This window comes from Aotus nancymaae, unplaced genomic scaffold (genome assembly GCF_030222135.1).
Source record: "Aotus nancymaae isolate 86718 unplaced genomic scaffold, 86718_ANA_hifiasm-v0.15.2.pri h1tg000016l, whole genome shotgun sequence".
NCBI classification, from domain to species: domain Eukaryota; kingdom Metazoa; phylum Chordata; class Mammalia; order Primates; family Aotidae; genus Aotus; species Aotus nancymaae.
In genome coordinates, this window is record NW_026988428.1 from 31,406,151 (window position 1) to 31,431,171 (window position 25,021).

General features: G+C 38.1%; 1 protein-coding gene and 1 pseudogene across 3 annotated transcripts in view; one reads left to right on the forward strand and one right to left on the reverse strand.

Moving 5' to 3' along the window:
* The window catches only part of YEATS4 (YEATS domain containing 4), a 142,950-nt gene that overhangs the window by 80,236 nt on the left and 37,693 nt on the right, over positions 1–25,021 (reverse strand). Inside the window, exon 7 of one of the 3 annotated variants that reach the window (XM_012441277.2) lies at positions 17,197–17,810. The exons of the other annotated variants lie outside the window; for them this stretch is intronic. Within the exon in view, the coding sequence (XP_012296700.1) occupies positions 17,641–17,810 (170 nt within the window). The 3' untranslated portion in view covers positions 17,197–17,640. Of the gene's footprint in view, positions 1–17,196; positions 17,811–25,021 lie in introns of those variants that run through there. 3 annotated transcript variants of the gene reach the window in all.
* LOC105709394 (melanoma inhibitory activity protein 2-like) lies at positions 1,721–2,760 on the forward strand (annotated as a pseudogene).

The window sequence follows — 25,021 nt, forward strand, 5'->3', positions numbered from 1 at the left end:
TAAAAAAAGAAAACTATCTTAATAATTATTAAAGCTCTCTCTCATACATATACACACATTCATGCAAACATATGTTAGCAAAAAGCTATAGGAAAGCACAAATAAACAGAAAGGCATTCCATGGTCATGGATTGAAAGATTTAATGTTGTTAAAAATGTCCATACTAGCCAAAGTAAACTACATATTTAATGCAATCCCTCTCAAAATCCCAGTGGTATTTCTTTGCAGAAACAGAAAAAAAAAATTCTAAACTTCAAATGAAATCTCAAATGACCCAAAGTAATCTTAGGAAAGAACAACAAAGCTGGAGGCTTGAAGACTTTCTGACTTCAAAACATATTACAAAGCTGCAAAAATAAAAACAGCCTCCCTGTCCCCTGTATCAGTACTAGATGCCAGTAGCACTCACCCTTAGTCATGGCAATCAAAAATGTCTCAAGATATTGCCAAATGTCTTCTGAGGGCAATACTGCCCCAGTTAAGAGCCACTGATCTAACTAATCTGCTATTGTTTGACATTTAGGTTGTATCTACTTTGTCACGATTTAAAGCAGCAGCACTTATGAAGCTCCCGAAATACTTATACTCAGCACATCTTCAAATTACTTCTGTAGGATGAAAACAGACAAATCAACCAGAAATTAGCCAGTCACAAAAAAACAAATATTGCATGATTCCACTTTTATTAGGAATCTAAACTAGTCAGACTCTTAGAAAGAATTGTGGTAGCCAGGAGCAGGGGGGACAGGGAAAAGGTGAGTTGTTCAGCGGGTATAGAGTTTCAGTTCTGCAAAATTTGAAAAAGTTCTAGAGCTCTATTACACAACAGTGTGCATAGAGTTAACACAACTGCACTGTACACTTAAGTAAGTAAATTTTGTCTGTTTTATACCACAATAATTTTACAAATATAGGAAGGACATAATCTCAGAATAAGGGCTATCTTCTATAATAAAAAACAATTTGCAACCCAATTCCAACATGTTAAGATGTTCTCTTCTTGTTTCAGTTAGAACTGCTAAAAGTCTCAGTGTCTCATCTAAGCAAGAGGAAGCTCACAGTGCCAAGTCCCCACCCCCGATCATTTGGATGATGGTTCTACTCAAACGTATGGAGACCAAAGCCCCAGTTGGTGTTGCCTGGCCTGGTGCTCTGGACATACACATTTCAGGAGAACCGTTGGTGGGTAGAGGTCAAGGATTGGAATCGTAGGTCCTGACAGAACAACGACTTCACATAATCAGCACACAGTTCACACACTAGATGAAAATAAATTCCAAGTGGACTAAAACTATAAATCTGGGGGAGGGAGAGAGGGATGAATAGGTGGAGCACAGAAGATCATTGGGGCCATGAAATTATTCTGTGTGATACTGTAACATTGGATGCATGTCATTATACATTAGTAAAAACTCATAGCATATAAAAACAGAGGGTGGGGTGGCCAGGACAGGGTACGTCGCAGGCTTGTTCAGGTTGGAGCACCTGCACCGCTCCAGATGTAAAGTGTAACATGGGGCCGAGGTGAGCAGCATGGGCCTGTGAGGCCTGTGGGTGCCCATGTCCCCCAGCGTCCCCCGCAGCAGGCTCTGCAGTGGTCCACTCTGGTTGCCACTTGTGGATTCCGGTTCCAGACTGAAGTCTGCATGTTCTTCGCCCTTTGTTGTGGCCCCCACAGGCCAGGGTTACTGTGGCGACCTCCAGAGCAGCCTTGGCACTATGGAGGAGCCCCGGGCTACCCCTCAGCCTTACTTGAGGCTGGTTCTGGAGGTGCTACACAGGGTTGTGGCAGCACTGTGTCAAAGTACGGGAGCAGATTGTAATTCTTACGGTTTTCCATGGGAATGGGTGATATGGGCAGTTATTTTTGGATTTTTTGCTGTTCTCTTTTTTGTTTGGAGAGGTTTTAGATTGGTTAGGAGTAGACTTTATGTGGGAAGAGAGAAAAAGCTTGCTGAAATGCTTTCTAGACTAATTGAGGAAAAATGTAAACTACTTGAAAAATTTAGCATTACTCAAAAACAGCATGAAGGCTATGAAGTAGTCATCTTTAAAGGATCCCAGCTTTGAGAAGGAGGCAACAGAAGCACAAAGTTTGGAAACAACCTGTGAAAAGCTGAACAGGTCCAATGCGGAACGTGAGGATGAAATACTCTGTCTAGTAAAAGAGTTAAAAGAAGAGAAATCGAAACAGTCTGAACAAAATGAACTGATGGTGGATATTTCAAAAAGGATACAGTCTCTAGAAGATGAGTCAAAATCCCTCGAATCATGAGTAGCTGAAGCCAAAATGATCTTCAAGACTTTATTTCAAATGAATGAAGAACCACTGAAGATAGCAATAAAATATGCTTTGGATGAAAATTTCCAACTTCAGGAAAGCCAGAAACAACTTTTGCAAGAAGCTGAAGTATGGAAAGAACAAGTGAGTGAACTTAATAAACAGAAAGTAACAGTGGAAGACTCCAAAGTACACGCAGAACAATTTCTCAGTGATAAAGACAATCACATCAAGACTCTGACTGAACGCCTGCTAAAGATGAAAGATTGGGCTGCTATGCTTGGAGAAGACAGAACGGATGATGATAACTTGGAGTTAGAAATGAACAGTGAATTGGAAAATGGTGCTTACTTATATCATCCTCCAAAAGGAGCTTTGAAGAAACTGATTCATGCTGCTAAGTTCAATGCTTCTTTCAAAACCTTAGAAGGAGAAAGAAACCAAATTTACATTCAGTCATCTGAAGTTGATAAAATGAAGGAAGAGCTTACAGAGCATATTAAAAGTCTTGAGACTGAATGAGCATCTTTGCAGTCAGAAAACACGCGTTTTGAAGGTGAGAATCAGAAGCTTCAACAGAAACTTAAAGTAATGACTGAACTATATCAAGAAAATTAAAAGAAACCCTACAGGGAATTAACAGAGACAGAAGAGAAACTTTCTAAAGTAGACAAAAGGATCAGCCATGCCACTGCAAAGCTGGAGACCTACAGAAAGCAAGCCAAAGATCTTGAAGAAGAATTAGAGAGAACGATGCATTATTATCAAGGGCGCACTATTTCCTATAAGAACAAAGCACAGGATAATTGGTTCACAGCTCGAACTGCTGAAAGACATCTCAATGATTTAAGGAAAGAAAATGCTTGCAACAGACAAAAATTAATTGAAATAGAGTTTAAATTTGAACTTTTCGAAAAAGATCCGTATGTACTGCATGTTCCAAATACACCACTTGGCAGAGAGCATTCCCCATATGGCCCCTCACCATTGGGTCGGCTTCATCTGAAATGGGAGCTTTTCTGTCTCCTCCAACTTCATGGGAGGGTCCACCCAGACTCTCACCTTTGCTTCCAAGGAGAGGAGGAAGAGGCTCAAGAGGTCCAGGGAATCTTCTGGACCATCAGATTACCAATGAAGGAGGAGAATCAAGCTCTGATATGTTAGCCAATTCTCACAAGGGTCCTTAAGACACAGAGCCCCTGTCACCTCTGTGGGAAAAGGGAGCTTCTGGAGATGATTTTCCACCAAGGGATTTCCCAGGTCCAGTACATGCTCCATTTGCAAGTATGCTCATTTAAAAAAAATTTTTTTTAAGCTGAATATATGTTTTATTAATCAGAGATACTAATTTTACTATCTGTTCATGTAGTAACACAGTGGAGGAAAAAAATCTTCTAGCATCCGTGAGTGTATCATTACTATTCTGAATTGGGAAGGCAGCCAGCCATAAGTGGACTGTAATAGGTTTCAAATGGATTCATCTTAATACTATAGAATTATTTCTGTATTTTGGTAGTCAAAAAATAATTGACTTTTTGCAGGTCTTATAAAACTAAAATTATCAGTATCTTATTGGTAGCAACTGGTTATTTGGTGAAAATTACATTACATGAAAATGTTTTTTGAGAAGGACTTTGATAATGAAAGAAAAAATATTATTGTTACAGTAAGTTTTATATATTTTGAAATAATTCCTCTTTTTGTAAAAACAGGTGTTAAAATAGGACCAAAATTACATTAAAAGTTAATATTTCCTTTAATCATCTGTATTTGAAGAGGTACATTTTTCTCAATGTTGTAAAAATTAATTTGTTAGATCAAGTAATTATTCTGGTGTCAATTTTCAAATTAAATAGGTAATGGAAGTTATAAAATAAATGATTTATTAGGGCACAGAACAGGTTCTCTTAGTTATGAAATGTCGTTTACCAATCTCTTAAACAGTGAAAAATGTCTATCTACTGAGACCTGGATTTTTCCTCCCACCTCCACACTGTGAAGGCAGAAGTGAGTTCCTTCAGGGTTGATTCCGCCTTCAAATGAGCCTGCTTCTGAACATCCAGAACCACAGCAAGAAACCCGACAAGATTTTTGCTCTCTTTAAATGTGATTTTGACTGATCTCATTTTCAATTTAAAGTAACTACTGTTACTGTTTAACTGCTATTTATACTTAATTTACTTATACTTTTGCTAAAATATAGATGTAAATAAAGATGATTTAAATATGAATCTTATGAGTACATGATTTCTTTTATTTTATTCTAGATAGTATAACTATTTTAATTTGATTAATCCACTATTATATAAACAATAGTGGGAGTTTTATATATGTAATCTTGCAGGTGGGGAGGCTTTAAATTCTAAAGGCTATGGCTTTATGCCAAGAACTATATTTACTGTGGTTGTAGACAAAGGTGAAAGTAAATTTATGCTTAATTACATAAATTTTAGTTCATTTAAAGACTTGTTTGACATTGATAATAATAAAATCAGCTAGTTTTTTCTATTAAAAAACCTCATAGCATATGTAATGTGAACTATAAGTTTAGTTGATAATAATGTATCAGCATTGGCTCATCAGTTGTAACAGATATGCCACACTAATGCCAGATGTTAATAATAAGGGAAACTGCATATGTGGGTGGGGCAGGAAAAGGGTATATGGGAACTCTATACTTTCTGTTCAATCTTTCTGCAAACCTCAAACTGCTCTAAAAATTCATTGAAAAAATGAGATGTAAGAAGGAAAAGTAAATGAAAAAATAAAAATACTTAAGAAATAAAAATAGAATAAACTATAAATTAATATATAATTTAAGAATAAATTTGGTAGGAAAATATCAAAAAACATGAATCAAGAAAGAAAAGACTAAAACACCACTAGAAAAATGAGAAAAAGATATTAATAGACTTTTTTTAAAAGAAAGAACAGTAAATGTTCAATAAGACTATGAGAGAAATGTTCAGTCACATTAATGTGAAAACTTAAAGTTATGAGATTTCATTTTTATCTATGAAATTGGCAAACATTTTTAAAAGAGACAGTAGTAATCACGAGGGGCCAAACAGGCCCTTTCACATATGACCAGTGAGGACTGTACACTGGGAGACCTTTGGTCAGAAAAAAATTTCCAAAACTTGGAAGGCAAAATATGATTGCATAACTTGTTTTCATGTGGGGGCATTGCCTAACTGGCCCATCTAAATTGAATTGAATCTTGATTTGTTATTGATTTGCACATTTTAGAACTGTAAATTCAGATGTTAGCTAGTAGAAAATTGGTAAGATGTTAATTTTTTTTTTTTTTTTGAGATGGAGTTTCGCTCTTTTTACCTAGGCTGGAGTGCAATGGCGTGATCTCAGCTCACCGCAACCTCCGCCTCCTGGGTTCAAGCAATTCTCCTGCCTCAGCCTCCTGAGTAACTGGGACTACAGGTGCGTGCCACCATGCCCAGATAATTTTTATATTTTTAGTAGAGACGGGGTTTCACCTTGTTGACCAGGATGGTCTCGATCTCTTGACCTCGTGATCCACCCGCCTCGGCCTCCCCAAGTGCTGGGATTATAGGCGTGAGCCACTGCGCCCAGCCAGATGTGAATATTTTTGTCCAATAGAGATATAATTTCTGTCCTGCACAGACAAAAATGATTTCTGCTCTGTAAAGAAGACAGCACCAAAAGCTATGGTTTATCACCCTGTAGAACATTCATCAGATTTATATCTAATTTAGCAATAATTTATAAAGATTTTAGTATTCTTTTTCTTATATATGTGTATATATATGTATAAATTACATACATATATATTTTATAGTCCATATACATAATATACATACTATATGTATGTACATAATATACATTATGGGATGTATATATACATATATACATAATGGATGTATATACATACATATGTATATACACATATAGATATACATACATAATATAGATATATGTACATAATATATGTATATACATATATAATATATATGTATACATTATATATATAATATATATGTATATACCTATATAGATGGAAATACATAATATATGTATACAGATATATATAGTTATACATTGTGTGTGTGTGTGTGTTTGTATGTACACATAACTTCTCATGTCTTTCTTTGAACTGGCTTTGTTACCCTCCTGGTTTCTTCATTAATGAGTTAAAATAAAGACTTTACCTGTGCTTACTCTATATTTGTATGAGAATACTTTTTAGCATTTTAAAAATTACACATTTAACATTGTATAGGAGTAAACTTGGCCAAATATTTTAAGTCTTAAAAATGTACATGTTTTTTAACCTCACAATTGCATGTCTAAGAATTGATCCTAAGGAGCTAAGGATGTGCTCAAAGACTTAGCTCTGAGAATGTTTAGAGATGTATTGTGTATAATAATGAAATACCAGAAACAAACATGCAACATTAGGGCACTGATTAATACCTACATGGGTGTGTGTTTGTTTGGGTTGGTTTTTTTTTAGACAGAATCTCATTCTGTCACCCAAGCTGGAGTTCAGTGCTGCGATCATGGCTCACTGCAACTTCAAATTCCTGGGCTCAAGCAATCCTCCCGCCTCGGCCTCCTGAGTAGCTGGGACTACAGGCGTGTGCCACCATGCCTCCTCCCTATAAGAATGGTTGTTTCCAGGTCCATAAAATGTGTAAGTTTAAAGTTTTTCTTTTGCCTTGTTCATATTTTCTTGTGACACTTTCAAAAGAAAAAAGTTTGAAAGTCACAAAGTCTAGTTCTACTGTTCTCATTCTTGTTGACATCTATTGAGGTGCTTAGCCCCTGACTATGGTTTTTCCCTCTGTCCCAATTCCTGCTACTGTCTTAGAAAATTCAGAGCCCTTAAACAGAACTGATCCAACACTCTGGCTTTTTCATTCCTGAATTTCCCATTTCCAGTGATCTTTACCTCCTCTTCACTTTTGTAATTCACTCTAAGACATGTTGATCCTGTTTTCATTCAGAATTAGTCATTGGTCCTCTGTAACACTTTTGTGCTTCTTTTCTCTGCTTTGCTTTTACATTAAAATGCTTTTGTTGTTTTTCCAATTTAAAAAAGAATGCAGGTTTACTGGGAAAACTTTTCAGAAAATACAGAAAAATTTAAAAAAGAAAATTAAAACATTGTAGCTTGTGGATTAGCACTCAGCATGTCGGTAACCTTAGAAACATACTTCTAGGAATGGTTTTTGTTTGCTTCATCTAAATGAGATCTTACTATTCATTTCACTTTTATTATCTGCTTTTCGCCACTGAACAATTTATCTTTCCAAGTCAGTGGATACAGATCTATATTGAAATTATTATGGCTGAAAAATAATTAATTGTACAGCTATCATATTCTTTATATTCTAGGATTTCTCAGCTTCAGCACTACTGACATTTTGGCCTGGATAAGTCTTTGTTGTGGGAGGCTGCGCTGTGCACTGAAGGATATTTAACAGCCTCCCTGTCCTCTGTATCAGTACTAGATGCCAGTAGCTCCCACCCCTAGTTATGACCATCAGAAATGTCTCCAGATATTGCCAAATGTTTGCTGTGGGCAATACGGCCTCAAGTTGAGAACCACTGATCTAACCAATCTGCTATTGTTTGACATTTAGGTTTTATCTACTGTGTCACAATTTAAAGCAGCAGCACTTGTGAGGCTCCTAACATATACAAATTCAGCACATCTTTAAATTACTTCTATAGCATAAATTTCTAGCAAGGAATGGCACACTTAAAATGTTGATGTGTATTCCCACATTTCTCTCCAGAAAGATTGTATTAATATAGAATATCATTAAAACAGCATAAATGTCATTTCCTGAGATCCTGTCTACTTCCAGGTATTGTCAATCTTTTTCATTTTGCTTTGTGATAAGGAAAACAAAATATTAACTTGTAATTCTTTGATTGCTTACCAGGTTGGTAATCTTTACTATGTTTATTAGCTATTTGTGTTACTGCTTTTATGAACGGCTTATTAATGTCCTTTGCTGATCCTTGATTTTGTAAGAGCTGTTAATTCCTTCTTCCAATTTGTAATTTTTCTTATAACCTGATTTAAACCTTTTTTATGAAAACTTTATAAGGTTTCCTGTACAGAAGTCATACATTTTTATGTTTTTAAATTATCAGCCTTTTAATTATGGTATTACATTTAATTGTGTCATACTTAGAAAGATCACCTCTAGAGCCAGGCCCGGTGGCTCACACCTGTAGCACTTTGGGAGGCTGAGGTGGGCAGATAACTTGAGGTCAGGAGTTTGAGACCAGCCTGGCCAACGTGGTGAAACCCTGTCTCTACTAAAAATACAAAAATTAGCCAAGCATAGTGACGGGCCTGTAATCCCACGTACTCAAGAGGCTGAGGCAGGAGAACTGCTTGAACTTGGGAGGCGGAGGCTGCAGTGAGCTAAAATCATGCCACTGCATTCCAGCCTGGATGACAGAGCGAGAATCCATTTCAAAAAAGAAAGGAAATAAAAAAGGAAGGAAGGAAGGAATGAAAAAACAAGATCACCTCTAAAATATTAAACTTCAGTATTTTACTCTATTAGGCTAATCTTTTATTTTGCTGATATCTTTCATACTCTAACACTAAATCTTTTTTCTCTCTAGATAAGTGCACCTTAAACTTGAATGTACATATACATCTGGAAATCCTATTAAAATGTGTGTTCTGATTCAGTAGGTTTGGCGTGGGATGAGAGATTCTGCATTTCCAACAAGCTCCAGGTGATGCCAGCGCTGCCCGTGGCCGCACTCGGAGTTACAACAAGCTCCAGGTGATGCCAGCGCTGCCCGTGGCCGCACTCGGAGTTACAACAAGCTCCAGGTGATGCCAGCGCTGCCCGTGGCCGCACTCGGAGTTACAACAAGCTCCAGGTGATGCCAGCGCTGCCCGTGGCCGCACTCGGAGTTACTAAACCTTCAGAGCTCAGTCCTCTGTACCCTCCAATCTCTGACTCCTTCCTGAAGTTGCTTCCTTTCCCACCTAGTGTGAACACCAATGGCAGCAATTTCAACTATAGCTCATCTCTGTGTTCTTCTGGAACAATAATCCTGGCAATCTCCATTCCAGTATTGATGAAGCCACCATTTCTTCCAGTCTCCAGCCACAGCACCCCTGCAGGATATTAGATAGCTTCCACATACTTCCATTAAAAACGTGATTTTTCAGGTACATCAGCAAGCCTTCACCTTGTTCCCTTTCCCATTCCTAGAGTAACTGCCTAAATGTAATCGCCTCAAGCTCCAGTCCCCCTCCTCTCACACCTCTTAATCAATGAACAACAATGAAAGGAGAACTTCTTCAAGCCATCCAGTGGAAATAACATTTAACATAGTGACTACTGCACAATTAAAAAAAACAAACCTACTCAAAGACTCAACAATGTCATATTAAGATTTTTCAACACTTGGGCCAGGCGAGGTGGCTCACGCATGTAATCCGAGGACTTTGGGAGGCTGAGGCAGAATGAACACTCGAGGCCAGAAGTTCGAGACCAGTCTGGCCAACATTGCAAAACCTGGTCTCTACTAAAACTGCAAAAGTTAGCCCGGTTTGGTGATGCACACCAGTAATCCCAGCTACTCTGGAAGGCTGAAACACAAGAATTGCTTGAACCTGGGAGTCGGAAGCAGCAGTGAGCTGAGATTGCACCACTGCACTCAAGCCAGGGCGACAGAGTCAGACTATGTCACAAAATAAACAAACAAATAAACAAACAGCTTGTCATTAAAAAAAAAAATTCCGGCCCACTGGCAAGATGGCCAAATAGGAACAGCTCCAGTCTACAGCTCTCAGCAAGATCGACATAGACGGCGGGTAGCTTCTGCATTTACAACTGAGGTATCCAGTTCATCTCACTGGGACTGATTGAACAGCGGGTGCAGCCCACGGAGAATGAATCGAAGCAGGGTGGGCATCGCCTCACCCAGGAAGCGCAAGGGGTCGGGGCATGCCCCTCCCCTAGTCAAGGAAAGCCATGAGAGACTGTACTGGGAGGAACAGTCCACTCCAGCCCAGATACTGAACTTTTCCCATGGTCTTCACAACCGGCAGACCAGGAGATTCCCTCCAGTTCCTACTCTATCAGGGCCCTGGGTTTCAAGCACAAATCTGGGCAGCTATTTGGGCAGTCACCAAGCTAGCAGCAGCTTTTCTTCTTTTTTCATACCCCAGTGGCACCTGGAATGACAGCAAGACAGAACCGTTCACTCCCCTGGAAAGGGAGCTGAAGCCAGGGAGCCAAGTGGTCTGTGGCCAGGTGACTCGGCGGGTCCCATCCCCACGGAACCCAGCAAGCTAAGATTCACTGGCTTGCGGTTGGTCCGATGGTAGTGGGTTATCAGAACTTATTAACATTAGTGTCACTAAAGTTGGCATACAACCCCCCACTGCTAAATTTGACTGGCTTAAAAAAAAAAAAAAAAAGATTCACTGGCTTGAAATTCTTGCTGCCAGCATAGCAGTCTGAGGTCGACCTGGGATGCTCAAGCTTGGTGGGGGGAGGGGTGGCCGCCATTGCTGAGGCTTGAGTAGGCAGTTCTACCCCCACAGTGTAAACAAAGCCACCGGGAAGTTCAAACTGGGCAGAGCCCACCAGACCAGCTCAGCAAGGCCACTGCTGCCAGATCACCTCTCTGGATTCCTCCTCTCTGGGCAAGGCATCCCTCAAAAAAAGGGCAGCAGTCCCAGTCAGGGACTTATAGATAAAACCCCCATCTCCTTGGGACAAGAGCACCTCAGGGAAGGGGTGGCTGTGGGTGCAGTTTCAGCAGACTGAAACATCCCTGAAGAGAACAGCAGATCTCCCAGCACAGCGTTTGAGCTCTGATAAGGGAGAGGCTGCCCCATCAAGTGGCTCCCTGACCCCCATGTATCCTGACTGGGAGATGCCTCCCTGTAGGGGCAGACAGACACTTAATACAGGAGAGTGCTGGCTGGCATCTGGTGGGTGCCCCTCTGGGATTAAGCTTCCAGAGGAAGGAACAGGCAGCAATCTTTGCTGTTCTGCAGCCTCCTCTGGTGATATCCAGGCAAACAGGGTCTGGAGTGAACCTCCAGCAAACTCCAGCAGACCTGCAGCAGTGGGGCCTGTTAGAAGGAAAACTAACAACAGAAAGGAACTGTATCAATGTCCACTCCTAGATCCCATCCAAACATCATCAGCATCAAAGACCACAGGTAGATAAATCCCCAAAGATGGGAAGAAACCAGCACAAAAAGGCTAAAAACTCAAAAAACCAGAATGCCTCTTCTCCTCCAAGGTATCACAACTCCTTGTCAGCAAGGGAACAAAACTGGACAGAGAATAAGTTTGATGAACAAACTTCTCCAAGCTAAAGGAGCATGTTCTAACCCAATGCAAGGAAGATAAGAACCTTGAAAAAAAATTAGACAAAATGCTAACTAACTAAAACAGTTTAGAGAAGAACATAAACGACCTAATGGAACTGAAAAACACAGCACAAGAACTTCGTGAAGCATACACAGGTTTCAATAGCCACATTGATGAAATGGAAGAAAGGATAGCAGAAATTGAACATCAACTCAATGAAATAAAGCAAGAAGACAAGATTAGAGAAAAACGAGTGAAAAGAAATAAACAAAGCCTCCAAGAAATACGGGATTACATCAAAAGATCAAATCTATGTTTGATTGGTGTACCTGAAAGTGAAGGGGAGAATGAAACCAAGTTGGCAAACTCTTCAGGATATTATCCTGAACTTCCCCAACCTAGCAAGGCAGGCCAACATTCAAATTCAGGAAATACAGAGAATATTACAAAGATACTCCTTGAGAAGAGCAACCCCAAGACATGTAATTGTCAGATTCACCAAGGTTGAAATGAAGGAAAAAAATGCTAAGGGCAGCCAGAGAGAAAGGTTGGGTTACTCACAAAGGGAAGCCCTTCTGACTAACAGCAGATCTCTCAGCAGAAACCCTACATGCCAGAAGAAAGTAGGGGGCAATATTCAACATTCTTAAAGAAAATAATTTTCAACCCAGAATTTCATATCCAGCCAAACTAAGCTTCATAAGCAAAGGAGAAATAAAATCCTTTACAGACAGGCAAATGCTCACAGATTTTGTCACTACCATACCTGCCTTACAAGAGCTCCTGAAGGAAGTACTAAACATGGAAAGGAACAACTGGTACCAGCCACTGCAAAAACATACCAAATTGTAAAGACCATCAACGCTAGAAACAAACTGAATCAACTAACAGGTAAAATAACCAGCTAGCATCATAATGGCAGGATCAAATTCACACATAACAATATTAACCTTAAATGTAAATGGGATAAATGCCCCAATTAAGACAGAGACTGGCAAATTGGATAGAGTCAAGACCCACTGGTGAGCTGTATTCAGGAGACCCATCGCACATGCAAAGACACACATAGGCTCAAAATAAAGAGATGGAATAATATTTACCAAGCAAATGGAAAGCGAAAAAATCCAGGGATTGCAATCCTAGTCTCTGATAAAACAGACATTAAACCAACAAAGATCAAAAGAGACAAAGAAGGGCATTGCATAATGGTAAAGGGATCAATGCAACAAGAAGAGCTAACTATCCTAAATATATATGCACCCAATGCAGAAGCACCCAAATTTATAAAGCAAGTTCTTAGAGACCTACAATGAGATTTAGACTCCCACACAATAATAGTGGGATACCTTAACACCCCACTGTCAATATTAGACAGATCAATGAAACAAAATTAATAAGGATATCCAGGCCTTCAACTCAGCTCTGAACTATGCAGACCTAATAGACATCTACAAAACTCTCCACCCCAAATCAACAGAATATACATTCTTCTCAGTACTACATCGCACCTATTCTAAAATTGACCACATAATTGGAAGTAAAACACTCCTCAGCAAATGCAAAAGAATGGAAAACATAACAAACAATCGCTCAGACCACAGCACAATCAAATTAGAACTCAGGATTAAGAAACTAACTCAGAACCGCACAACTTCATGGAAACTGAACAACCTGACTACTGGATAAATAATAAAATGAAGGCAGAAATAAAGAGGTTCTTTGACCAATGAACAAAGACACAATGTATCAGAATCTCTGGGACACATTTAAAGCGGTGTCTGAGGGAAATTTATAGCACTAAATGTCCAAAAGAGAAAGCAGGAAAGATCTAAAATCGACACCCTAATGTCACAATTAAAAGAACTAGAGAAGAAAGAACAAACAAATTCAAAAACCAGCAGAAGACAAGAAATAACTAAGATTAGAGCAGAACTGAAGGAGACAGAGACATGAAATACCCTACAAAAAAATCAGTGAATCCAGGAGTTGGTGTTTTGAAAAGATCAACAAAATAGACTGCTAGCCAGACTAATAAAGAAGAAAAGAGAGAAGAATCAAATAGATGCAATAAGAAATGATAAAAGCAGTATTATCACTGATCCCACAGAAATACAAACTGCCATCAGAGAATACTATAAACACCTCTATGCAAATAAACCAGAAAATTGGAAGAAATGGATAAATTCCTAGACACTTACAACCTCCTAAGACTAAATCAGGAAGAAGTTGAATCCCTGAATAGACCAATAACAAGGTCTGAAATTGAGGCAGCAATTAATACCCTACCAACAAAAAGAAGTCCAGGACCAGACGGTTTCACAGCCAAATTCTACCAGAAGTACAAAGAGAAGCTGATACCATTCCTTCTGAAACTATTCTAAACCACAGAAAAAGAAGGAAACCTCCCTAACTCATTTTATGAGGCCAACATTATCTTGATACCAAAACCCAGCAGAGACACAACCAAAAAAGAAAATTTCAGGCCGACATCCCTGATGAACATCAATGTGAAAATCCTCAATAAAATACTGGCAAACTGAATCCAACACTACATCAAGAAGCTTATCTATCACAATCAAGTTGGCTTCATCCCTGGGATGCAAGGCTGGTTCAACATATGCAAATTAATAAATGTAATCCATCACATAAACAGAACCAAAGACAAAAATCACATAATTATCTCAATAGATGCAGAGAAGGCCTTCGACAAAATTCAACAGCCCTTCGTGCTAAAAACTCTCAATAATTTAAGTATTGATGGAACATATCTCAAAATAATAAGAGCTATTTATGACAAACCCACAACCAATATCATACTGAATGAGCAAAAGCTGAAAGCATTGCCTTTGAAAACTGGCGCAAGACAAGGATGCCCTCTCTCACCACTCTTATTCAACATAGTACTGGAAGTTCTGTCCAGGGCAATCAGGAAAGAAAATGAAATAAAGTATTCAATTAGGAAAAGAGGGAGTCAAATTATCTCTATTTGCACATGACATAATTGTATATTTAGAAGACCCCATCATCTCAGCCCAAAATCTCCTTAAGCTGATAAGCAACTTCAGCAACGTCTCAGGATACAAAAGCAATGTGCAAAAATCACAACCATTCCTATATTCCAGTAACAGACAGAGAGCCAAATCATGAGTGAACTCCCATTCACAATTGCTACAAAGAGAATACAATACCTAGGAATACAACTTACAAGGGAGGTGAAGGACCTTTTCAGGGAGAACTACAAACCACTGCTCAAGGAAATAAGAGAGGACACAAACAAATGGAAAAACATTCCATGCTTATGGTTAGGAAGAAACAATATTGTGAAAATGGCCACACTGCCCAAAGTAATCTATAGATTCAATACTATCCCCATCAAGCTACCATTGACATTCTTCACAGAATTGAAAAAACCACCTTAAATTTCATATGGAACCAAAAAAGAGCTCAGATAGCCAAGACAATTCTAAGCAAAAGAAACAAAACTAGAGGTATCACACTACCTGACTTGAAACTATACTACAAGGCTACAGTAATCAAAACAGCATGGTACTGGTACCAAAACAGAGATATAGACCCATGGAACAGAACAGAGGACTCAGAAATAATGCTACACACCTACAACCAACTGATCTTTGACAAACCTGACAAAACAAGCAATGAGAAAAAGATTCCCTATTTAATACATGGTATTGGGAAAACTGGTTAGCCATATGCAGAAAGCTGAAACTGGTTCCCTTCCCTACACCTTATACAAAAATTAACTCAAGATGGATTAAAGATTTAAATGTAAGACCTAAAACCATAAAAACCCTAGAAGAAAACCTAGGCAATACTATTCAGGATACAGGCATGAGCAAAGACTTTCTGACTAAAACACCAAAGGCAATGGCAACAAAAGTCAAAATTGACAAATGGGATCTAATTAAACTAAAGAGCTTCTGCACAGTAAAAGAAAATAATATCAGAGTGAACAGGCAACCTACAGAATGGGAGAAAATTTCTGCATTCTACCCATCTGACAAAGGGCTAATATCCAGAATCTACAAAGAACTTAAACAAAATTACAGGAAAAAACCAGCCCCATCAAAAAGTGGGCAAAGGATATAAACAGACACTTCTCAAAAGGAGACATTTATGTAGCCAACAAACATAAAAAAAAGCTCATCGTCACTGGTCATTAGAGAAATGCAAATCAAAACCACATTGAGATACTATTACACACCAGTTAGAATGGTGATAATTAAAAAGTCAAGAAACAGATGCTGGAGAGGATGTGGAACAGTTTTACACTGTTGGTGGGAGTGTAAGTTAGTTCAAGCATTGTGGAAGACAATGTGGCAATTCCCCAAGGATCTAGAACCAGAAATTCCATTTGACCCAGCAATCCCATTACTGGGTATATACCCAAAGGATTACAAATCATTCTATCATAAAGACACATGCATACATATATTTATTGCAGTACTATTCATAATAGCAAAGACTTGGAACCAACCCAAATGCCCATCAATGGTAGACTGAATAAAGAAAATGTAGCACATATACACCATGGAATATTACGAAGCCATCAAAAGGATAAATTCATGTCCTTTGCAGGGTCATGGAGGAAGCTGGAAACCATCATTCTCAGCAAACTAACACAAGAACAGAAAACCAAACACTGCATGTTCTCACTCATAAGTGGGAGATGAACAATGAGAACACATGAACACAGGGAAGGGAACATCAAACATGGGACCTTGTCAGGGATTGGGGGGCTAGGGGAGGGATAGCATTAGGAGAAATATCTAATGTAGATGACAGGGTGATGGATGCAGCGAACCACCATAGCATGTGTATACCTATGTAACAAACCTCCATGTTCTGCACAGGTACCCCAGAACTTAAAGCACAATAAAAAAAATAAAAATTATCATTGAGTTATAAGAGTTCTTTGCAATGTCACAGTGAAGTCCTACCAAGATTAAAGCTAACAAAAAAATAAGAGCCAATAGAGAGCACGATTGAGCCATGACCACTATATGCATGCATCACCTACTATGTACGCATACATAAAGCCAGACCTACCTACATGGACGAAGTCTCACTCTGTTGCCCAGGCTGGAGTGCAGTGGTGCAATCTTGGCTCACTGCAACCTCCGCCTCCTTGGTTCAAGCGATTCTCCTGCCTCAGCCTCCTGAGTAGCTGGGATTACAGGTGTGTACCACTATGCCCAGCTAATTTTTGTATTTTTAGTAGAGATGAGTTTTCACCATGTTGGCCAGGGTGGTCTTGACCTCCTCACCTCAGGTGATCTGCCTGCCTTGGCCTCCCAAAGTATGGTATTACAGGTGTGAGCCACTGCGCCTGGCCCTTAAAATCTAATACATTTGTATGTGAAGAATAATAACACTGTGATAGGCAGAATGAAAGATATAATCTTCACCATCGAAGAGCTTCTATATGCTACAATGAGTGCCAATAAGAGATGTAAGGTCACAATACTATAGAGATACTTTAATTGTATTGAAGGATATCCAGAAAGTCTTCAAAGAGTAAGAAACACATCCGGAGGCAGAAATAGGATCTGTAAACTATGTTTATTGAATACTTCTTATACAAAAAAGATAGGATGGGGTAGGTAAAATCTTGAAGAAATTAAATATACACATTAATTTTATCACTAATTCTAACTACTAGAGAAGTACAAAATTTGTACAAGTAATACTTTATAATGAAATAAGCTATACATATATTACAATAAAAAATTTTTAAAATTGTGCTTAACATCATAGAACTTCCCTAAAATGGGTTAAAATGCCTACATAACATCCATTCTTACACACATATTTTCCATTAAAGATTGCTTAAACAGTACATATTCCCATTGCTGAGCAATCCATGGTCAACAGCTATCTATGAAGTTCCTCAAAAAAACATCATAGCATTTGCAGTAAGTAAATTTCTCCAGTGAAGCCCACCTTATTTTCAGTTTAGCTTACTACCAAGTTCTCTTGAGAACTGTTTATATGTCTTTTGCTTGGTCATCTTCTTCAAGTTTTCTGATTTCATTTTTTAAACAATTTATAGTTTCACGACTTGCTTTTAATCTCTCCTTAAGCTCTGCAATCTCAAAGCTTGTTTTTTTCTTAGCAGCTTCTAATTTTTCTCTGGTTTTCACTTCAAGTTCTGCAACTAAAGAAAACAAGTGTTTTTACTCAAGTATTTTTCTCACATGTTTAAGATATATGACAGGATAGTAAATATGGCGTTTCCTGACAATAATGTTTCCACGAGGAAATGTGGATAACTTAAGAATTACAACATTAAACATGGGTGTGGGTTGGGGGAGGGGAAGAATGACTGAATTCCCAGGGGAGGATCTAAGATGTTTCCTACAACTAAAAATGAAATTCTGGTCACCAACTCACAGTTAAAATTTTAAGACATAATGTCCTTTTTTCCATACACGTATTAAGATTGAAATAAGGGGGCATACAAACCCAAGATACACCAGCTAGTAAGAGCTGACTGGGTGCAGTGGCTCATGCCCGTAATCTCAGTACTTTGGGAGGCTAAGGCAGGTGAATCACTTGAAGCCAGGAGTTCGAGACCAACCCGGCCAACATGGCAAAATGTCATCTCTACCAAAAATACAAAATTAGGCATTGTGGTGACACACACCTGTAATCCCAGCTACTCTGGTGGCTGAGGCACAAGAATCACTTGAACTTCGGAGGCAGAGGTCGCAGTGAGTTGAGATTGTGCCACTGCACTCCAGCCTGGGTGACAGAGTGAGACTCTGTCTTAAAAGGGAAAGGAAAAAAAAGTGCTAACTACAAGTACTCTTAAATTTATATACAGGTGAAACTTTTATAAACAAAATCACATTATCAAAACAAGCCAATATTGTTTTTTTTTTCTTTTAAAAAAAAGGTAGCAATAACTGCTAAAGTCTGAATCCCAGCTCTGCCACTTACTAGCTGTAACACTGTAAGCTATTTCACCTGTGTTCCTTACTTACTACACAGAAATGATAATGGCAAATCCCTCATAATATTATTTGTCGAGAAGACTTTTTTTTTTTTGAGAAAGGATCTCACTCTGTTACCCAGGCTGGAGTGCAGTGGTATGATCTTGAGTCACTGCAAACTCTGCCTCCTGATTTCAAATGATCTTCCCACCTCATCCTCCCAAGGAGCTGGCATTACACGTGTGAGCAACCCCGCCCAGCCTAAAGAATTAATTTATGTAAAGTACTCAGAATACTGCCTGTACAAAAAAGCCCTATCAACTATTGTTATGAGAACAGAGAAGCGTTAAATGATATTCAAAACTATCTATCTGTAACAAAGTACCAAAGAAATGTTACTGTAAAACAGGACACATCTATTTAACTATGTCACTTAGATATGTAGCATTATGTTTTACAAAGAAAAATGCTTGCTTGTATCTAACATTTCCATCTTGTGGACATTTTTGGTAACTACTGTTCACTATTAAAGTACAGCTATACTTTAAATATGGTCACTAATGGGAAGCCAGATGGTTTGGTGGGGAAAAAACCCAACTACGGAATTAGAAAAGACCTGAGTTCAAATAAACTCTGGTTTATTAGCTGAATGCTGGCATTTATAAGGCTCCATCAATCTGTCTATGTGATACAGTTAAAACTAGGTATTTCTCAGAGGATTTATGAGAATTACATGAATTAATTATATGCGAAGCATGTAGCACATAAAAAACATGCAATAAATACTAATGAGTTATTTCCTTATTTTGCCCATTGCTGGTGACTTGCTTTTTGTGATTGCCAAAACAATTCATATTTTACTTTGTAATTATTCTCATTATTTTAAAAATTATTTTTAAGCATAGGTAGTACACACAGGATTACAAATTAAAAGGTTAAAAAGAGTAGACAGTGAAAAAATATGCTCTTCTAATACACTTGTTCCCCAGCTTGCCATGACCCATCAGTGCTTCTTCCCAGAGATAATCACTGTTAGGGTTCTCTGATATCTTTCCAGAAATAGTCTGTTGACATAAAAAGCATACACTCAAGTGCAGTTTCTTCTTCTTCCCAACCCAAGTGGTATCATTCTATACACTTGTTTTGCACTTTGATGTTTCACTTCTGGAAGCTCATCCTATAACACAGAGCTGTCTCACTCTTTTTAATGACTACAGAGGACCTAATTGAATGAATATACAAAATTCATTGAGTCTGCCCCTTATTGATATACATTCAGAGTATCTCCATTTTTTTCTTTTACAAACAATGGAATGATGTATATTCTGTGCATAATCATTTTAGTATATTTGTAGAATAAATTCCTGGAGATGGAATTGTTAAAGAATATATGTACTTGTAATTTTGGAAGAATGTCAAGCAACTCAAGAGGACCTACCAATTTATAATCCCATTAGCATTGTGTCTGTTTACCTATTTCAACTTTTTGGTCTTAGTTAACCTGAAAAGTTAAAAATAGTATTTCAGTGTAGTCTTAATTTGCATTCATCTTATTACTATTGGGGCTGATTAATCTTTTTTAATAATGTTTGAGACATTTCTCCCTTTCTGCAAATGATCTGTTCTCCCTTTGCTCATTTTTCTATTGGGTTTTTTGGCCTTGCTTATTGATTTGTAGGAGCTATATACAGCTTTATAGAGTAGTCCCCCCTTATCCACGGTTTCATTTTCCATGGTTATAGTTACCCACTGTCAATAGTTGTCTGAAAATAGATGAATACAGTAGAATAAGACTTTTTTGGCAGGAGGGAAGAGCACACATTTAGATAACTTTTATTAGAGTACACAGTTATAATTGTTCTATTTTATTAATTACTGTTATGAATATTTTATTGTGTCTAATTTATAAACTAAACTTTATCATAGGTATACATGTATAGGAAAAAACAGTATCTACGGATTGGTACTATCTGCAGTTTCAGGCATCCCCTGGACTTCTTGGAATGTGTCCTCTCCATATAAAGGAGGACTACTGTATGTTAAGAAAGTAGTTATTTGTGACATGAGTACAACATTTTTCCATGGCTTGTCAGTCTTTAGACTTTGTTCCCAGTGCTTTTTACTATGCAGAAATTTGTATTCCTCTGCACCCTCTTTCCCCACATCAATTTAGAAAACACACTGAATGATATGCACTGTTAGATGCTGGGGTACAGAGGTAGGAAATAGGCAAGAAAAAAATGCACTAATGTCATGAGGTAATCTTAGGGAACGACAAGAGTAGACTGGATTCAAATCAAATAGAAAGGGTAAGTTTTATGAAGGAGGGCTTCTTGGTAGTAGTAACATCTAAACTCAATTTTAAACAATGAGAACGGAGTTAGGTAAATGAAGTGGACATACAGGCCCAGGAAGCAGCATAAAAACAACAAGGAGTCCTGTATTACTGTAAGTGGTAGTTTTAAAACTAGCCAGGGAGACCTGATTAAACTCAGTCGTCAGAAGGACAACCAACACTGTAGATATAACATAGATTCATGTTGTTTGATTCATGATACTTTTATTGTTGACAACTTGTAAGACTGCGAAGGGTACAAGATGTGTGGAAGAAGACATGAGTTAATTAGCCATGAGATCCTGGGGGAAAACATTTTAAAACTTCTTTTAGCTTGTTCCAGTGTTCTTCTTCCTATGTGTTAAATGCTTATACAAAACAAGAAAAGCTTCTGTTTTTAATTCCCAATGAAGTCTCAATTTCGAGGAAACAAATCCAAAGAATTACTACTTTTCTAAAGTCAGTTCGACTTACTGGTTAGGAGACAGACTGTAAGGCTTTTTACATTTTGTTAGAGTGGACAGATTTTGGGTTTAAAATGCAGGCTCTACTGGGTAATTTTAGGCAAGTTATCAAATCTCTCTAGAGTCTTTACCTACAAAATGGTCCTAATCATAGTATCTCCCTCCTAGGGTTGTTTATTCAATAAGTTAAGAAATGAAAAGTACTTGTCAAGTACATAGTAAGCTTTCAGTAAGTGTTCACTATCATTTTTATTATATCTTGAAGAAACAACTAAAAAGCTAGATCATTAGTGCTTAAATAAACTTCCAATACACTCCATAATAAATATTCTCTATCTAAAAATACTATTAAATTTTTGGAGCCTAAGTTCTGAGGACTGCTGGAGATCAAGTTCTGATTCTACTATTAACCCTGGGCAAGTTTCTTAATCTCCTTATACCTCCATTTCCTTTTCCAAATATTACCTAATAAAGTTGTTATAGAACTAAGTGAGTTTATACATGTACAGACTCAGAAGAGTACAAATAGTAAGCATTCAAAAAATCTGATATTTTATTATTACTGAATATTGACTATCGTATGCCTTTGAACTGGTAAAACTATACATTCCTTTTTTAGACCTTTGATTAATATTCCCAGATAGCTTTCCTAAAATGGTGAATTTATATTCACAAAACAATCCATGAGAATCCAAAGTTTACCACATTCTTAATCAGTACAACTATTAAACATTCTTGGCTGGCATGGTGATTCACGCCTGTAATACCAGTACTTTAGGAGTCTGAGGTGGGAGAAACCTGCCTCCACAAAAAAAAAAAAAAAAATTATCCAGACATGGTGGCACATGCCTGTGGTCCTAGCTATTACTTGGGGGTGAAGGCAGGAGGATCACTTGAGACCACAAGTTTGAGGCTGTAGTGAGCTATGATCATGCCACTGCAACCCAGTCTGAGTGACAGAACGACACCCTCTCTCTGGGGGAAAAAAATATATTTTTGCTAATTTGATAGGACAGATATAGTCATTCATTTCTGTTTGGTTTGCATTTTAAAAATTATTAGCAGGGACAAATATTTTACCATTTTATTTACTGGTGATTTCTTATTCTGTCTGTCCATATCTTCTGTCCATTTATCTACTGAGGTTTCACATGTTTTTCCATTTATCAATTTTAGCATTAAAAAGATGATGTTAATTCTTTATCATATTTTCTGCAAACTGTTCTTCTTTGCCCTTTTGAAATGCAGAAATTAAATATATTTAATAAAGTCTGTCCTTCTTTTAATGTGATTTTTCCTAATACTTTAAATTTAGAAAGTCCTCCCTAGCTGGAGAGCCAGTAATCTAATTTTTCAAAAAAACAGACTGACTGATTTTCAAAAAAAAATTTAAATATCTTTAACTAAACTAAAATTTGTTTTGAAGTGATGTTCTAAATTAAGTTTTCCTCCCAAAAGCTTACCAATTATGCCAACACCATTTATGGAATTAGACTTTTCTTCCTTATTGATTTGGTACTGTTAAGAAAATGAACTAAAGATCACACAAAAAACGTAATTTATTGATAAAAATTTCCCAAGGTTATACAGCTCCATACATAAGCTTTAACACACAAAAAAAACATTTACAGCCTTTTAATATAACACATTACTTACACCTACTTGTTATACATAAATAAATAACAGATTTGTCAAAAACAAAAAAATGTGAGCACTTGAATTTTAGAAGAGAATTTTCACCATGAATGGGCACATTTCATGGTATGAGAGAAAGAAGATAAGAGAGAGTGATCAATAATGAAGCAGAGTAGTGCTTTTTACCTTTTCAAAGTGATCATACACTTAACTGTCTTATGTTCATAACATTTTTGCGGATGTAGAAATTAAAGCATACACATTTTCAATGATGACCAAGTGGCAAAATTATAATTAGTACCCAGATCTTTTACGTTGTAATCATTACCATCCCTCCACCTCTTCTTTTATTGGATCAATCCCTTTCAGCCTACAAATATACTAGTTTATTTCTCCCTGAAAACAATACTCTTTTGACCCAATATGTTGTTTCTGCTACTGCTTCAAAGACTACTGCTCCTCTTTACAGCCAAGCTTCAAGACAGAGTTGTCTATAGTGCCTGTCTCCAATTTATCTTATCTGATGGTCTCTTATCCACTTCAACTGATCTTCTGACCTTACTATTCTCCTTACACTGCTCCTGAAGCTCCATCTTGTCGGTAACCCCCCATATAGGCACCGAGGAATGAGAGCTAAGCAGAACCCTGGCACAGTTAGGGCTTGAGGAATATCTCAATTTATAGTGTTACTACTCAGCGATTTCCTTTTATATGATCCTTTACATAATCATATATTAGTTTATAGAAATAGGGCTTGATGAATCCCTTTATATAATAATCTATATATAATCATATAATAGTTGATAGTATGAGTGCCTAAAGAATATTTCCCTACATATATACCTATAATTATATCTTAGTTCGTAATTGGAGGAATGCCTAGAGTGGACACAGTACAGAGCATGAATTAAGGGATAAGTAGCTTACAATCGGAGGAATGCCTAGAGCAGACACAGTGCAGAGTATGATTTAAAGGAAAAACAGTTATACCAGGACAAGAATCCATGGCCCAAGCGGCAGCGTTCAGTATCGTAAAGATACCTGCTGCATGGCAGGCTTGGGGCGAGAGCCACTCCTCCTGATAAAGGAGTTGTAGGACCTTGCTCCAGTTCTTGTGGAAGGCTGCCCTCAGAACAGCAATCCACCTTGGTGACTGTGAACTTTATCAGCTCTTGTTACTGTGCTGCTTGAAAAGCATCTTCCCATAGAACCCATTGGAAGTTGCCAGAAGGTGGCGGTAACCTTGACAGCTCTGTCACTGCTATGTGACTTAAAGCATCCTCTTATAAATCTTCTTAGAAGTAGTTTGCCCATAGATAGAAGTATTGCACACTGCACCCTCTTCACTGCGCACGGCCCACCTTCAAGCCTTGGTGACCTAATGGGGGTGGACCCCTTACTGCACACGGCCTTTGCCTTCATGGGAACGAGTCCCTTGCTGTGCACTGTCCACCTCCTGGCCTAGGTGACCTAATGGGGGTGGACCCCATGTTTTATTGCTCACGACTCTATCACTATCCTTAAAGATGATTTCACTCACTGCCCTGCCCCCTAACCTATACACAATAAAAACTCATGCTTCGGGACATTCGGAGCCTTGCCTGACTCCACTCGTAAGTGGCATGGACCCCTGAGCCCAGCTGCATTTTCTTTGTACTTCTGTGACCTGTCTCTTTATTTCTCGGATCCTGCACCTCAGCACGGCATAAGGCTCACCCCACGACCCTGTGGGGCCATCAGCCCTACACCATCTTCCTCTATCCAATTACTGAGCCCTCATCTTACTAGACCTAACAGCAGTATTGGACACTCTCTAGTTCTTGACACACTTCTTTCACTTGGCTTTGAAGACATTACATGCATCTAGTTTTTCTCCCTCCACACTTGCTATTAGTTCTTCATTCCCTTTGTTGAGTGCCCAGGTCTCTTAGTCTTTGAACCTCTCTTTCTCCTTCACTTACTCCTTTGATGATACCATTTGGTCTCATAATTTATAATT